Here is a 16,911-nt window from a genome sequence, read left to right as displayed (position 1 = left end):
CAGCCTCTGGCCACGCCTCCAGCCAGGACAGAGCAGCCAGCCGCAGACAGGCTTCGTGGTGGGGGAACTTGCCTCGAGAGGCCTGGTAATTAAACAGCACCCACCCAGTGTTTGACAAGTCCGGAAGGTGGTGTAGCTCAGGAAGCAAGCAGGCCAGGCCGACTTCTGCCTAAGCGGGGAACAGGGGGCTCCAGCCGGCAGGGCCTTTAATACTGCTGTTTGGCCCGGGGAGCATCAAAGATTTGGGTTTGAATGTGTGCTGACATTTAAAACTTAAGACATTTCCCTTAAAATTAGAATTTCTGGCTCCTCCTGACAAGTGGAAAGTTCTGCCACACTCGGGGCTGTGTTTCTTGACTGCTGCCAGTGGCCGGCTGCTAAGGACTTGGGCGAGCACCTTGCAGCTGACCGCGGGCCTGGTGGCCTCCTTTTTGTTTTGTTTGTTTGTTTGTTTATTTATTTATGTAGCGATACTGGGACTGGAACCCAGAGCCCTGCGTGTGTGTTCTACCTCTCAGCTGTATCTCTAGCCCACTAAGAAATCTTTAGCTCCATTATTATTCCATTATTATTATTAATTTATTGATGGTGCTGACGAGAGTCCTGGGCCTTATGCGTGCTGAATCTGTGCTCTACCACTGAGCTACACTCCAGCCCCATGGTGGATTCTTTATCTGTGTCGCTGCGTGAATCTGATAAGCATAGAGTTTTGGACCCTTCAAATAGCCTGTGGCCCTCAGGTCTCCTTGTCAGGGCCCGTTCCCCAATCCCTCCCCTTAGGGCTAAACGAGCATAAGTACAGGATACTCGGTAACATTTGAATTTTCCCACAAAGTGCCTTTCCGGTGTGAATACCTCCCCTAGTGACAGCCAGCGTGGCCCCGTCATTCCAGGACTCCTCTGCTGGACTGTACTCACTTCTGTGCATGGTCACAAAGAGAGCTTCATTTGCTGCCCCCGCTGCAGCTTGCTGTTCCTCCTTGTGGTTGCTCAGGGCATGAAGCAATGCTTTGGGGCTGTGGACTCTAACCTACCCTAAAATCCTGGCCGCGCCTCTTGTTAGCTGTGTGACCGTGGGCAAGTTACCTCACCTCTCTGAGCCTCACTTTCCTCCTCTGTACAATGGGAAGGATGCAGGTAACTTTGTTATTTCATGCTAGTATTTATCTTGTCTCTTCTGAAAGGGATGTAGAATAGATGGCTAAGGCGGTGTTAATTAGTCCCCGTATGGGTGTCACGATTGCTGCCAGTTTACCACTACTTGAAACAAGGCCACAGAGGTTTTTGAAAAGGAGAGGGGGCCTAGAAGGAACTGGGCACATAAAATCCGAAGACTTAGTTTGCTTTAAAAAAAAAAAAGAAGGGTGTTTGTCTCCCTGGAAACCACTTGCTAATCTGCAGGACGTTGTCTTTTTGCAGGCAAGGGAGGTGGAGGCAGCCATCGAGGGGATGCTCCTCCTGCTGGAAGAGTTTTGCAGCCTGACGGACATGGTGAGTGTCTGCCTGGGAGGCCTGAGATTAGGCCCCGGTCGGGCTGCAGGCCTTTTCTGGAGTTTAATGGGGAAGCCATGTTGGTAGTGATTTAGCCACCAGAAGGAAGGGGGCAGTGGCCAGCAGTAAGAGGAAACCACACACTCGCTGCTCTCTCCTCCCTCCCATCCTCTTTCTCTCTCTGTCTTTCACACACACTCCCTCAACCCCAAGTGCTTCCTGAGGCGGCCATCTTGATCTCCTCCTTCCCCGGAGATGGTTTCTCTTCCACAGAGGAGCAGGGACTGGGCCACAAGGTGGCACTCTCGGGCACCGATGCAGGGAGCCGATCAGCGGGGATGCTAGGACTATATTTAACTTTCCTCAGCTCTTCCGAGTCCGCCCTGCAAACATGGAGACGGCCAGAAAATGGCTTCAGGCCTGTGGGGCCTGGGAGGAGCCTCTTGCCGAGGCCCTCGCTGGTGGCGGGGTGGGCGTCGGAGTCCCTTGCTGAATCCCTTTGTCCTCTCGTCTCTCCTCCTGCTCTGGGGTGTTGGATCAAGTCCATCAGGCTTGGTGGGGAGGAAGACGGAAGATAGTGTTTTGAGGCTGGAAGACAAGGTCCAGATTCTGTAGAAATCTCCTCTAGATCCTTGGGTCGCCAGGATTATTGCTGGCCAGGGGTGGAGCCCCTAGAAGAAATGATAGCATTTTCTACCACATTCCAAGCTTCTTAAAGGCACACAAGCAACCCAAGTTGGAGGCTTCTGTCTGGAGGCCCAAAGGGTGGACTCCATGTTGTGACAAGGCTCTGCCCGTCCCTGGAGCTGAAAATGTCCGCCTGACTGGGCCCAGGGGTGTAGATTTATGCATCTGTGAAATGCAGTGTGCAGAGCTAAGAGGCATTTGTGAATACTCAAAGAGTAATAGTAACAATAGCCCAAATGTTTATTAGGCGCCAGGCATCATACTATCCCTGGGTATTCAACGAAACATTCAGCGCGCAGCCTGGGCCAGCCTTTGGGGACAAAACAGTGCAGAAGATAGAAATGTTGCTGAGAGGACCTATATAGTTTTAACTCTTGAGAGCCAACTTTTCTTTTTTTTTTTTGGTCTTTTTGAGACAGGGTCTCACTATGCAGTTCAGGCTGGCCTTGAGCTCACTTTGTAGCCCAGGCTGGTCTCGAACTAGCCACGATCCTCCTGCCTCAGCCTCCCAAGTTCTGGGATTACAGGTGTGCACCGCCATGCCCAGCAAGAGAGCCAACTTTTTAGTTCTGTGACAGTATGGGTGGGACCAAGGTAACCACACAGGCTTTTGGCAGCCTGGATAAAATTTATTCATCACCGAACGCCGGGCCCCTTGTCATGACCTGCCCCTGTGAGGAGCTTGAGGGTTTAGAGGGTCAGAGCTGTGCCCTGGGTCAGGCTGGGGGAAACCAGTTAGATGCTCGTGTCTTTTCCAGGGCCAAAGTGCCGTTGTGAACATGGGTTCGGGGTGCAAGGGGGTTCCAGAGCAGGGGCGTTCTTTCCTGCCTGGGCACTTGTAAGGGCTGCAGGGCAGGTGGTGATGCATTTGGGGTTTGAAGGAGGAACGGGCGAATTCAGTGGATGGGAGAGAGGGCATCCGGGCGTGGTGTAGCCAGCACCAGGCTGGAAAGGCCAGGCTGGAAGACGGCGTGAACTGAGGACCAGAGGCATCTTTGTCCTCACATGTTCCCGCCCTGTCCACCGTGACTTCTGTGGAAGAGGACCCTCCTCTGGCTGAAGAGGAGCGAGTGTGCAGGGTGTAGACAACACGGAGTGCCTCGTCCCGGAAAACCAGCAAGGCGTCCTGTGGTGGGAGCTCTGGGAGTCGCCAGGAGACCTGAGGTTGCAGGCAGCACCGAGAGGTCCTCTCCACTCCAAGCCAAGACTCTGCCCTGACGTCACAGGTGACCCCTGGCCCAGAACCACCTGTAGATATGTTGAGATTTCCGGGAAAAAGTGGAAACCAACTGTTGATATTTTTAGAATTTCACTCCCCAAATGTGGATTCCTGGCTTCTCATGGAGAAGCGGAGATCTGGCCCCCTGGGTGCTTGTTCCTACCTCGCAGCTTCCGCCCCTGCAGATGGCAAGTGTGATCTCCAGCCTGGCCCACGCTTGCTGCTCCACAGGGAGCCTCCCCGACTCCATGGCCACCGTGTGCTCGTGTGTTTTATAATCTTCCTCTGGGCTTTAGGCCCTGTGGAAAGCAGGAAGGTAAAGCTGGACCAGGGAGATCACCCTGTGCTTCAAGAAACAGAAGAATGTGGGCCTCCTGGGGACAGCGAGAGGATTCCCTGTGTCTGCATTGAGACAGCGCGCTCAGCCTTGGTGGTGAATGTGCAGTGTTGCCATGGCCCCCGGGGGCATCTGCAGTCACAGCCTCTATGCGGCGTTCTGGGCCGATGCCGTGGACATCATGGGAACCTCCTCAGGCTGGCAGCAAAGCTGGGCTTACCTGGTGCCTAGGTGTCAGGGGCTCTTGGCTGAAGGGGGCTGTCTGGTTATCAGCCCTGGCCTCAGACCTCATTTTCTCTTTAGAGCTGTTATAAAATCCAAGCGAGGGGTGAGTGGAGCCCTGTAGGGGCAGGTGATGTCACACAATGGGCCACTCCCTGTCCCCAAGCTCTGTCTTGCCTTCAGAAACTCAGATCACTTCGTAGGTCTGAGAGGCCGAGTTCTCTGCTGCATGGGTTGGAAGGAAGCTGCTTCCTCTCTGCTGAAATCAGGCTACTAGAAATCCAAGCCCTAGCTGGGTATGGTGGCGTATGCCTGTAATCCCAGCACTCGGAAAGCTGAGGCGGGAGGATCATTGCAAGTTCGAGACCAGCCTGGGCTATAAAGTGAGCTCGAGGCCAGCCTACACTGCATAGTAAGACCCTGTCTCAAAAAGACAAAAAAAAAAAAAAGAAAAAAGAAATCCAAGATCAGCTTCCTGTCTGACATATTAATTCTTCCAGCCTGCCCTTAATCCCTCTCTGTGACTGAAATTCACTCCTTGTGCTGGGATGTGTTTTGGCCTCGCATGTGGCACCCACTTTGGCCGTGCTGTGAGCCCTGGGCGCAGCTAACCCCCTCTCTGAATTGGAGTTTTCTCCTCTGCAGCATGGAGATGACGGTTCTGCTTGTTATAAATGGCCTTAAACCTAGTTGTACGGCAGCACCCAGTTCCTTCTGTGGGCTGCAGCAGGGCACAGAGGGACAGCCGAGCCCCGTGGCACTTGCTGGGGTGCGGTACACGGGGCGGCTCCTTTGCTGGCTTTGTGGGCCCTGGCTGGGACGCATGGCTGGTGCGGCCGGGGACTGGCTGTGAGACCCTCCGCTGCACAGCCTCCGCACGGCTGGCTTGGCTTCCCGGCCATGCGGCCGTGTGGCCTCCACAGGCGGAAGCTTCCAAGTCCCTAGAGGCCTGGGAATGGAAACACAGTGTCACTTCTGTCATCTTTTCTTGGCCAAAGCAGCCCCGTAACCCAGCCTGAATCAAGAGGGAGGGGACGCGGAGCTTACCTCTCGTGGGAGGAATGTAAAGAATCTGTGGAATCCGTCTCCAGAGAGCTCTTGTGAGCAGTGATGGAGCGGGACATGTGCTTCACACCCACACCGAGATGCCACGCGCTTTGGCAGGATAAGGAACAACCGTAACACTCAACGTTTTGCTGGTGGAATGCAGAAAGGTAGACCAGTTTGGAAAAGTTTGGCAGGATCTAAAAAGCTAAACACAGGCTAACCTAAATCCCAGCAGTCTTAGTCCTAGATCATTACCAAAGAGAAATGACGGTAAGTTCACATAGAGACTCATGGGGCTGGGGGTTTAGCTCAGCGGCAAAGCTCCTGCCTGGCAAGCGCAAGGTTGTGAGTTCGATTCCTGGTACCGGAAGAAAAACAAAAACAAAACGAGAAACACATAGAGACTCATACACAACCTTTCGTGGCAGCCTTGGACCTAAGACCCCAAACCGGGAACCATTGACATGCACATCAGCAGTAGAATGGGCCAGTACATTGTTTATTCACATTTTAGAGTACTACCCAGCCATGAAAAAGACTGTCTGCAGCATCGGGGATACTTCTCACAAGCATTACACTGAGCAAAAGAAGTAAGACAGAGGAGTTTATTCTTTCTCTGGACAGAGCGGCACATGTATGCCTGAAATACCAGGCCTGGGAGGCCGAGGCTGGACCTTCATAAGTTCAAGTCCAGGGAGTGACTTAGTGATTTGATGAGACCCTGTCTCAAAAAAAAAAAAAAAAAAATAGTGCTGGGATGTAGCTCAGTGCAGAGACTCTGGGTTCAACCCCCAGAACTAGCCCCTTCCCCCCAAAAGGGTATGTATTGCGTGACTGCATTACCCTGAGGTCCGGAAAGGCAGTGCCCAGCTGTGGTTAAGTCAGGTAGTGCCTGTGTTCGGGAGGGAGGTCCTGGCTCAGGCGCGGGAGAGCGGGGCCTCCGAGGTGAGGGGATGTTCCTCGTCTCCTCTGGCTTGTAGTGGCACAGAGGGGACATGTATAGACATTCATCAAGCTGCATACTCAAGTCCTGGCCACTTTATGTCACTGTATTCCATTAAAAACCTTTGCTGAGCACAGCGCCTGCTGCGTGTTTGGTGACCTCAGAGTGGTACCGACAATATCACTGTCGTCATTACTGAAGCACCGGAGGGCCAGGGCACCAGTGTTCTCTGCAGTAACTGGGTTCGTAAGGCCTTGCGGCTCGGTGCCCTCAATGGCCCGGGCAGTGTGTCCAGTCTCTCTAGCCACCTCCTGGCGTGGAGCAGGCCCTTCCTCTGCTCACGTAAGTGGCCGAAGTGTCCCGTTGGCCCGGGCCCAGCAGCTGCATTTGGCATGGGCTCGTTCTCCAGGGCGGAGCACACTCGGCCGTCTTACCTGGGGTTGGGGCCGCATCGCCCAGGACGGCCGTCCTCACTCCCTCGTGGCCCCAGCACTGCGCCCCCCATAGGCTTCCAGGCTCCCGGGAGGTGGGAAGTTAGGCTGGGACAGGGGCTGCCAGGCCCCAGGCTGGACAGCGTGGTGGGCTTGTCCTGGCAGAGGCCCAGGGGCACTGATTCCCCCGGACGCCCTGTGCGCGGAGGGCAGCTAAGCGCACGCTCAGATGCCCGTCATATGGCGATGCGAAGTGGTTGGGTGTGAGCAATGTGTCACTTTCCTCTGATTCACCTCTAAGAAGAGAAGTGCTCTGGTGGCTGCAGGCTCCACACAGGGTGTTCTGGGGAGGGTGGAAACTGTGGTTAACCAAAGGGGCAACTGTCGCCGGCTGCGGCTGATTGCTGCTGGGCAGAGCATGGGCTCAGTGTGGCCAGCTCTCGGACTGTTCATAAAAAGCCGCAAATCTTTTCTTTTAAGGGGAATGTCTTGCATTCAAGACCTTGGCATCTCATGTCGTTGTGCTTTTGGTTTCGTTCTAGCTGTGAGCAGGCTGACAGCGAGGGCCAGGAGAACACGTCTGGTGTTGCGGGGGTGCTCAGACCACCCCGGGCTGAAATCCCCTGTCTCTCACATCCCAGCTCTGTGCCCCGGGGCCTGCTTATTTCTTTCTCTGAGGCTCCTTCGGAGATGAGCCAGCTCTGACTTCCCAGCTCTGTGCCCAGCGTGTTCTTGTGGCGTGCAGTCTGCTGGTTTCCTGCCCCTCTTGACAGGGCGCTAAATGACCCTGAAGTTGCTTCGCTGTTCCCGGCCCACAGGAGGAACCTTAAACAAGGTTTGGGGGTCCTCTAGGATTGTCATCCCTTACACTAAAAAGCTGTAGGAGCCTTCAGGCAGGTGTACGCCATAGCTGCCTGCAACTCCAGCTACCAGAGAGGGTGCTTCCAGAAGCTACCAGAAGCTGCCTCCCTGCTCAGGCCTGGGCCCCTCTGCCTCGCCTTCTCTGGTTTTGGAGGAGAGTGGGGAGGGCTCCTGCCACCTCCCCCTGCTCAGCCCACCGCCTCCCGTTCTCCTTCCCCCCGCACCTGTTTCTTTAGAATGAACAGAAAGAGAAGACTTGCAGTGTTCTGCTGCAGTTTGACCTTGCCTCAGAGTTAATTATCCACTCTTGTGTCTCACCTCGCAATTGTCTGAAGAGTTCAGCCTCCTTGAGGACTGGCTTCTCTAGAAAGCCGGCCTTGGGGAAGAAAGGGAGGATCCTGAGGGCTTCTCCTGTCCCTGGTAACGTGTGAGGGGAGCACGGAGGGGAGCCGGGGCAGGCTGGAGGCTGGGGAGGCGTGGGACCTGGGAGAACTGAGCTCAGGCCCACCTGGAGGAGCTGCCCCGTGGCGGCGTCTGTGGAAACTCAGCCCTGCACTGTGAGCACTGCTGGAAAGCTATCAGTCTAGACTTGATTGCTGCAAACGTTTTAGAAACCCTAGTTCTGTGTTTTACTTTGGAGTACTTTAGATTTACCGAGAAATTGCAGAGATTGCTGAGCGTGTCCAGATAACCTTGTGGTTACCGTCTCTCCCCACCAGGGTATGTTTGTGAGGACTCAGGAGCCAGCAGCACCCACAGCTGGTTGGCTGCAGATGCTACCTGTAGGGGAGGGGCCGACTGTGTTCACTTATACTTCCGGTGTAATCCAGCCTTCGTCGTTGACGTTGTTGCTCAGACTGATCCAGCTCTGGCGACTTTGCTCTTTCAGGTTGGCCCCTGGGTCCCTTTGACATGAGGCCTGCCTTTATTTCTGTGTAGTACTTCCTTCCTTGCTGGTGCTGGGAGGTGCTCTGGCCTCCTCTCCTAATCCCCTGGCCCAGTCCCAGGCCCAGTCATTTCTCCCAGGAGCCCCACTGGAATTTTAAACTTGGAAATTAAATTAAAATACCAGAACCCTTATGAGCCAGTTAGGTGCGTACGTGGGCCACACTCAGGCACTGATGACCCTGTGTCACCCTCACAGCCTTCTCCCAGGGGAAGTGCTACGGTGCATCCCCTTGTTACCGACGAGGAGACGGGGGCACAGAGAGGCTCAGGTCTGGCCTGGGCTCCTGGTGAAGAAGGCACGGGCTGGAGATCAAGCCAGGCAGCCTGGTGGCAAATGCCACCCTCTCGGGGTGGAAATTGGGGCCTGAGAAAAGAATGCCTCTGGGGATGCTGGGCTTGGAACCTGGTGCCCAAGGAGCTGGTGGCACCATGACCAGAGGAGGAGGGATGTGGGGACAGACAGGCAGGGCAATAGGGTGACATCCCCAGAGACCCAGTGACAAGGGCAAAGGGGATGCCATTCTGAACAGTGGCAGGAGCAGTTTTCCATACAAGGTCTCATGTGCTTAGGCAGAAGGAGGAGGAAAAACAGGTACGGTTTTCTAAAACATTTTTTAAATTTTAATTTTGTGCCAAGTCATCACTGCGCGTTAGTTACCTGTTGCTGCATGAACACATTATCCCAGAGAGTGGCTTCATACAGCGGTTTTCAGGGCCAGGAACCTCGTCCAGTGGTTTGGCCAGGGGCTCCGTCATCACATGGGGACTGGGGAGGATGCATTTCCAGGCCAAATCAGGGTGTGAACCAGGCCCAGCTCCTCACGGGCAGGGGGCTGAGGGCTCAGTGCCTTACAGGCTGTCAGCTCGAGGCCCCCGCAGTGCCTGGCCGTGTGCACTCCAACGTCAGAGCACGAGCACCCAAGAGGGCAGGGTGAGAGCGCGTGCGCGTGTGCACACACGTGAGCCAGTGAGAGGACGCAGCAGCAGGCTGGCGGTGACAGTCTTCTGTAACCCGGTGTCAGAAGTGACATTTGTTACTTTTGCTGCTCCCCTTACTGAGAAGCAAGTCATGAGGTCCCGCTGGGCTCTAGGGAAGGGATTTGCACAAGGCGTGGGTACCAGGAGGCGGGCACCACTGGGGGCGGGAAACACAACCCAGTCACACCCACCTCAGCACTGCACTGAGCATCTCATCTTTACGCCGTTCCAAAGAAGGAAGGACTGTCCTGATGCTGTCGCTGTCCAGATGAGGAAGAGCGCTCGGAGTGGTGCAGGGACCTGCTGACACAGTTCACAGCGGGCAGAGCTAGATTCAGATTCAGCCCAAGTCCAGAGCTCGGCTCCCAGTGTGCCCCTGGTGATTCCTAACTGTGGAACCCGTGGCCCACTCCACGGTTGTCTTGGCGCCTTGGCTGAAAATGAGAATCCCAGATAAACCAGACCAGCTCCGAGAGGCCGGGAAGCCCCTTTCAAAGGTGTCCCCTAGGGCAGTGACGGCGAACCTTTTAGGACTTTCAGTGATACAGATAGCTGCTGTGGCGTGGATGCCGTAGGTTTGCCACTGTTGCCCTAGGGGACTTGGATGCCTCCTTGAACTTGAGAGGGATGTGGAATCTCTCCCTCTCTCCTCCCTCCCTCTCAGGATGCAGAAGGCTTGGTCCTCAGGATGTGAAGGAAAATGTCTGACGTTTGTCAGTGTCTGACTTCAGTGATGAAGGGACAGATGTGGTGGCTTGAAGCTTACCAGCACTTTTCAAGTACTTACAAGCAGAAGAAATTGCAAATTAAATGAGATGGTACAAGGAAGGGCCTAGCACGGTGCCTGCGTGTTGGGAGCTCTTTGGCATATGTGGTTTCCATGAGTATCAGTGATAATTGTCCCTTGCTAGTATTAATTCCGGGGCAGTGAAAACTGGACTTACACCCTGACTTTGGTGTAGAGAAGAGATTTTGATTCTTTCCATTTGCTCCAGATCAGTGGTTTAGGAAATGAAGATACTTAGTTTGGGACTGTGTGTTGCTGGGTGTTTGGGAGGAAAAGATTAATTTGCCGTTCAGTAAATAATAATTGGGTGGGTCTGGGTCCCAGGAGGTGATGAGGTAGGTCCTCACCTGGGGCTCTGGCTGTTCCTGGACCTGACCTTGGACAGGATGCTGTCATCAGCGGGGTCTGCACAGACTCCAGCCACCTCCAAGGCGGGTGAGGGGACACGGTGCAGTGCAGAGAGCCTCACGAGCACTTTGTTTTCCAGATCAGGAGCGACACTTCACGGATCTTGGAGGAGAACATCCCGCTCCTTAAGGCCAAAGTGACAGAAGTGCGAGGCATCTATGCCAGAGTGGACCGGCTTGAGGTACGTGCAGGAAAACACAGTTTCCCCACGAGACAGCAAGCTCAGTTGGGCCATTGCCCTCTCTTCTGAGGTGCTGATGTGGCCTTGGGTGTTGGCACTGGGCGCCGTGAAGGGGTCTGGGTGAACAAAGGGCTACACTCCCTGGTATTTTTTTAAATCACAACTTATTTCCAGTGTTTCAAAATCAAGCTACTTTATCTTAAAAATCTGCATTTGAAGCTTCTTTTGAGAATTCAGAAAGATCGATAACCCTGGGCCCACATTTCTTTAAGGACTTTAATCTGGTCATTTTTAAAAGCATAGATATATCAAGTGCACATGTTGTAAGTGTGCACAGTTCAGTGAATTTTCACATAGATGAGCACCTGTGTAAAGATGACATGTATTAGCTTTCTGTCACTGGGACAAAATACCCAATATACACTACTTGAAGGAGGAGAGTTTTATTTCGGCTTCTGGTTTTAGAGGTGTTAGTCCGTGGCCAGCTGCCTCTGAGGCAGAAACATCATGGAGAGAGGGAGGAAGGGCGTGGTGGAGGAAACTCCTCACAGAGAGCAGGAAGAGAGCCAGAGAGGAAGGGCTTGTGGACAAGCTCAGCCCTTCAAAGGCGCGCCCTGACTTTCTCCAATTTCACCACGTAATTGCGCATTCAGCCATGGACTTGCCAGTGGGTTAAGCCATTGATGACCTGATTACCCCCTAGACCTCACCTGTGCACACTGCTGCTTTGGGGGTTATCAGACACATGACTCTTGGGGGAATGCTTCATATTTAAACCACAACACCACCCCAGTGGGGAAAGAGCATTTCCAGGCTCCAAGCTGATTCCTTGCAGTGTGCATGCGAGAGCTGATACAGTCAGAAGCAGCTCCTCCTCAGAAGATACACAGCTTCTTCACTTACCACAGCCCCACCATGCTCTGCTGCCCCTCCACTGACTTCCCCATCTTGTATTTGCCTGGGCCCCGGGCTAAGGTACACAGTGTCCCATTTCCCCTTGGCTCAGCTGAAGCTGGTCCCCCTCACCGTCCCCGTCTCTCAGAGCAGGAGCATCAGCTCTGAGCAGTGAGCCCCTCCGCTGCAGTGCGGAACCTCTAGGTGGACCCGGGGCTTTGGTCCGGGATCTGGCTGCATGCCCAGGGAAGGACCAGGAGGCCGAGGACGATTGCAGTTGGTGGTGGACCCCTGGCCAGAGGGGATGTGGCCCACTCCAAGCTGAGAGGGAGTGAACGTGGCAATCAGCACTGACTTAGCAGAGAATTAACATTCTTGTCAGCAGAGAATGGAGCAGGAATATAATTAAAACTTTGCCCTTGAAATAGCTGATTCATTTGAATTTTATTCCACACGTTTGAAAGAGGAAAGAAAATGTAAAGATCTGCAGCACTGGTTCTTGCCTTGCCTGGGCTGGGCCAGCTGTCAAGTCCAATTCTTTTCTTAGCCTCCTGTCTACTGCCGTTTATCCGGGGCCTCCTGTGCACCACCGCAGGGATGCTGCAGTGAGAGAGACGGTCTGTGGCCCCTCCAAGGGACCCTCTGCAGGCGTGACTGTCGGTTTCCCGTTGGTGCTGTGACAAGTTACTGAAAACGTCATGGCTTCAAAGACCCTGCAGTTACTATCCTACAGCTTTGGGAGTCAGAAGCCTAAAACGTGCCTTGTGGAGCTGAAAACATGGCGTGGACAGGGCACTCCTCCTGTGGGCTCTAGAGAGGACCCTCTGTGCCCCTCCCCGTCCTAGGGGCCGCTTCTGTTTCTAAAGCCCACAGTGTCGCCTCCTCAGCTTCTCCCCTTCCGAGCCCCCGCCTGCCTCCTTCCTGCAAGGACCCTTGTGATCAGTGCCCTAGGCCCGGCTAGATAGTGCAGGGTGTTCTGCCGGGCCAAGGCCCTCAGCTTGACACGTTCACAACAGGGCCGTGATTCATGCCTTGCCGCCGGGCAGCTTGAACTACGAGCAGTGCATGCATGGTGGCATGGGACAGTCCCCTCGAGTGGCACAGTCACACATGTGCCACCAGTGGTTCAGGCTGACAGCTACGTGCTAATCACATCGCAGGGTCCCTCTTCCCACAGAAGTAGGGTAACCACATGAGTCAGGGGCTAGGACGTGAGCGTCTTTGCGGCCATCGTTCTGCCCACCACAGTTAGCAGACGGACGAGGCTAGGCGGATGCAGGGAAGTGGGGCTGGGGAGTGGGGTCTCTAATCCCTGGAGGGTTGGGGGCAGCTGTGTGGGGTGGGCTGGGGTAGAAAGGGCGCTGGGACAATGGCGGAATCCTGGGAGTGTGACCCAGTGGGGCTGCAGACCGGTGCAGGAGTCAGGGCAGGTTCTGACCTTTATCCCCAGAAAGCGGCCGCAGGAGGGACAACGCAGCTGAGTGGTGAGGCGGGCAGGTCCGGGGTGGACCCTTCAGGCTGGGTGATCTCTGTGGTGGGGCTGACCTGTGCCTGGAAGATGCCTAGCAGCCTCCCTGGGCTGTACCCAGAAGGTGTCATGAGTGTGAGTGGATGTTGTCTGATGTCCCCTGTGGGCTGAATCCTGGGGTCACCTCTTCCAGGTGTGTGAACCTTCATTTTCTGTGAAGGGAGATGCAGGTCTCGAGCCCACACCCTTACTGTATCCTCCAAACACCTGTTGAACTCTGGCTACCTAGGACAGGAGCCAGGGCAGAGCTGAGGCGGGGACCCCAGTGCCCTGGTGTGGCCCGAGGGGAGCGCTGGCCCAGAAAGCAGGCTGGGCAGGCCAGCCAGCTCTGGGAGCAAGGAAGGGAGCGAGGGGCGAGGCTAGTGAGGGCTTTGGGGCACAGCCTTTGCAGTAAGCATAGAATATGGAGCGACGAGCCTGGGGAGAGAATGGCTGGTACAAAGGCCCTGAGGCCTTCCTGCCCTGGGTCAGGGATGAGTACAGGCCCACAGCACAGGGCCAGGTCAGGATGCTTGGACCCTGCTCTGAGGATAGCAGGGCCATTGAAGGGGTCATAGCAGCAGTGTTTTTCCCCATGAGGAATTCCAGGTGGGTTATAGCAGTCCCCCTTATCCATGGCTTCCCTTTCCCCATGGTTTCAGTTACCTGTGGTCAGTCTTAGTCCAGAAGCATTAAGTGGAAAATTCTAGAAATAACCAATTCATTAGTTTGAAATTTTGTGTGTGAAATCCTGTGCTCTCCTACCCAGGATACGAATCACCTCTTCCTGCAACAAATCCACTCTATGTATGCCTCCTTCCTGGAAGTCACTTCCAAGCCATTTTGGTTGTCACTGTTGCAGGATCTCAGGGCTTGTATTCAAGGACAGGAAGAGAGCCGGGCGTGGTTGTGCACACCTGTAATGCCAGCACTTGGGAGGCTGAGGCAGGAGGATCGTTGTGAGTTTGAGACCAGCCTGGGCTACAAAGTGGGCTCAAGGCCAGCCTGAATTGCAAAGCGGGACCCTGTCTCAAAAAGACAAAGAAAAAAAAAGGAAGAGAAAGAGAATGCACATTAGCACACTCGTATCACTTTTATTACTGCATATTGTCATAATTGTTCTATTTAATTATGTTATTGTTGCTAATCTCTTATTGCTCCTAAATTATAAATTAAACTTGAAGTTGGCGTAGGGAGAAGAGTTACCTGGGAGGCTCAGGACTACCCACAGGTTCAGGCATCCCTTGGGCGCCCTGGACAGTGTCCTCTGCAGAGAAGGGGGAACTTCTGTATTCTTAAAGTGTTTGCTGTGGTTGAGGAGGGGAATGTTCTCCAAAGCCCTCATGTGCTCAGTACTGGGGTTTGTTGAGGGGATTGGATCGTGAGGACCGTACAGCTGGCCTGCTGTTGGAATAGGACCTGGTGGGAAAAGGTGGGTCGCTGGGGTGTGTCCCTTCTTGCTTCCCATTTCTCTTGCTGCTTCCTGGCCGCTGTAGTATGAGCAGCTCTCCTCTGTGCGCCCCTCTGCCCCGCCGCTTCTGCCCTGCAGCCGGCTGGCATGGGCCGAAAGCACGAGCCAGAGCGGACCTGTCCTCCTCCAAGTCGGGTGTCATGTCCCGGAGACCAGGGCGGTGACTAAGCCAGTGTCCCATGGAGAGGCCTTGGGTGCATCTCCAAGGTTGTACACCCATCACCACGCTCCCATGTCACGTCATTTCCTGCAAAGAAACCCCATGTTTATTAGCGTTCTCCAGCCCCTGGAAGGCCTTGTCTATTTCCTGTGGCTGTGATTTCTGCCCGTCCTGACATGCCATATTAACAGAAGTGGACCACGAGTGTCTTCCCTGTGTGCCATTCACAGAGTGTGACTCTGAGGAGGTCCATGCATGGTACAGTGTCTGCAGATGTCCGTTCCCTTTGTGGCTGAGTACTACTGTGTTCCATGGATGTGCCACATTCTAGTACATTCGCTGGCTGATGCATGTTTGAGTTGCTTCTGCTTTGGGGCTATTAGGAACGATGCTCTTCTGAGCCGCTGGGTCCCAGTGTTCATCTGGACACGTGCTTTGGTTTGTGTGAGGTCAGTGCCTAGGAGTGGAATTGCCGGCTCTAGAGTCCCTCTTTAGGAACTTCCAAATGGTTTTCAAAGGGACTCTTGCATCTTAGATGCCCAGGAACAATTGTTGTAAGCTTTAGATGAAGCTGGCAGACAGGGATACCAGCGGGAAACGGACTGCTCAGGGCCAGGGGTTAGAAGCCCAACCCTGAGACTCTGCATTCCTCTCTGGAAACAGCTAAGCTGCAGCTGTCCTCTTCCGTGGAATGAGTCTACAGAATGCCGTGGTCCCTGCTCTGCCCTGGAGTCTGTCTGACACTGAGGGTCAGTGGCACTTACCCTAATCCAACACCCTGGTGCTATTGAGATTCTACAGAAGTCTCCGTCATTGGGTTGGTATTAAAAGCAGGGGAGCTGGGTGCAGTGGCACATGCCTATAATCCCAGCTACTCCGGAGGCTGAGGCTGGAGGGTTTCAAGTTGGAGGTTAGCCTGAGCATTTAGCAAGACCCTATCTCAAAATTTAAAAAACAGTTTGAAAGGGCTGTGGATATAGCTCAGTGTGAAGGCCCTGAGTGTAGTTCCCAGTGTGAGCGAATGCAGGAGGGACCTGAAGTAGTCCCAGAGAGGTCATAGATTGTAAGGCAAGTGGGAGGTTTGCTTCTCCCCCTAGCTAAAGTGTGTGACATCAAAACAATAAAGCATAGGGACCCAGTGAGAACCTCAGGTTGTAGCAGGACAGGTGAATTCCAGGGCCGGTGGGTCTGGCCGTTTGGTAACTGACTGACCAGTTTCCTCCTCTGTCAGCTGGAGTGTCTGTCTGTCTCTCAGAGGCTCAAGGGTGGAGGGAGTAAAGTTGGCACCTGGCTCCCTGGGAGCCCTGTGAGGACAGATGGCGGTTTTGATGGCTGTAGTGCTTGTCCCCAGGCCTGAGGGATGGTCCCCACTCCGCGTGCTGGCCAGGGCCCGCTAGTGTTTCAGCGGCTCCTGCAGGGCCGAAGACCACCCTGCTGTCCGAATCCGTGTGACTCAGAGGGCAGCGCTGGACCCATGGTGACGCTCTGCCAGCACATGGCCCCTGGTCAGTTTCCTTAACACAGACTGACGCTTCCTGTGTGGCTGTGTGAGCTGGGGACTGTCCAAGTGTCCCAGCAAGATCTCAAGGCAGCTCACAGCCGCCGAGGGACCAAGCCCATTTTACGGAAGAGGCAGCGGCCGAAAACCATGATTTGGCCAAGGTCACGTGGCGGGGAGTGGGAGAACGGAGGCTGCATCTGTGCCCCCCAGGGCTGAGCATTAGACCCTTTTCTGGGCAGGGCCTTTGCCGAAAGTGTGCACATTCCTCACTACTTATAAATGCAGTTTTAACAACAGGCCGCCCTCCTTTCCTTCCTGCCCTGCTGACTGTAACCGGCACATTTTCACAGAAGGGAAAAGTGTGTACAAGGCTGGGTGGTGGAGCTCAGTGGTCCCCTGTCCGTGTGGATGGTGAGTGTGTCACTGGCTCCGAGTCAGGCCTGCAGCCTTGGCTGTCCCTGGGCTCTTCCTCCCTGTGGCCGCTTAGCGCGGCTGCCCAGCTCAGCGTGGGCCGAGGGTGCACACGGTCCTCGGCCAGCGCGCTCCCCTCCAGACCAGCACTAGCGCAGCAAGCGGAAAATTGGAATCGGCTTCAGGACAGGATGGGAGTGGGCTTTCCTCTGCATTTATGGCCAGATGTGAGGCCCCTGAGGCCTCCAGCTGCAGGGCAGGGACCTGTCAGATGCAGCTTCCCAGCTGCAGCCCTGCGACCCACCCCCAACATGTACATGTGGGTGCGTGCACGCGCGTGCACACACACACACACACACACGTGGCTGATCCAGCCTTTCAGCCCTGCTGCAGCCAGAACCAGAACCCGAGGGCCCTAGAAGCACAG

General features: G+C 54.6%; 1 protein-coding gene across 3 annotated transcripts in view; it reads left to right on the top strand.

The window, feature by feature from the left end:
* Window positions 1-16,911, top strand: part of Bcas4 (breast carcinoma amplified sequence 4) — a gene marked incomplete at its 5' end in the record, with an annotated part of 61,352 nt that overhangs the window by 16,830 nt on the left and 27,611 nt on the right. For 2 of the 3 annotated variants that reach the window (XM_013518344.1, XM_013518346.1), the window contains 2 exon segments: window positions 1,420-1,491; window positions 10,439-10,540. In XM_013518344.1, coding sequence (XP_013373798.1) covers window positions 1,420-1,491; window positions 10,439-10,540 — 174 coding nt within the window. 3 annotated transcript variants of the gene reach the window in all.

The sequence above is a fragment of the Chinchilla lanigera genome, unplaced genomic scaffold, assembly GCF_000276665.1.
Source record: "Chinchilla lanigera isolate Chin_1 unplaced genomic scaffold, ChiLan1.0 scaffold00044, whole genome shotgun sequence".
Lineage (NCBI taxonomy): Eukaryota > Metazoa > Chordata > Mammalia > Rodentia > Chinchillidae > Chinchilla > Chinchilla lanigera.
This window is presented reverse-complemented; position numbering and strand designations above follow the sequence as displayed.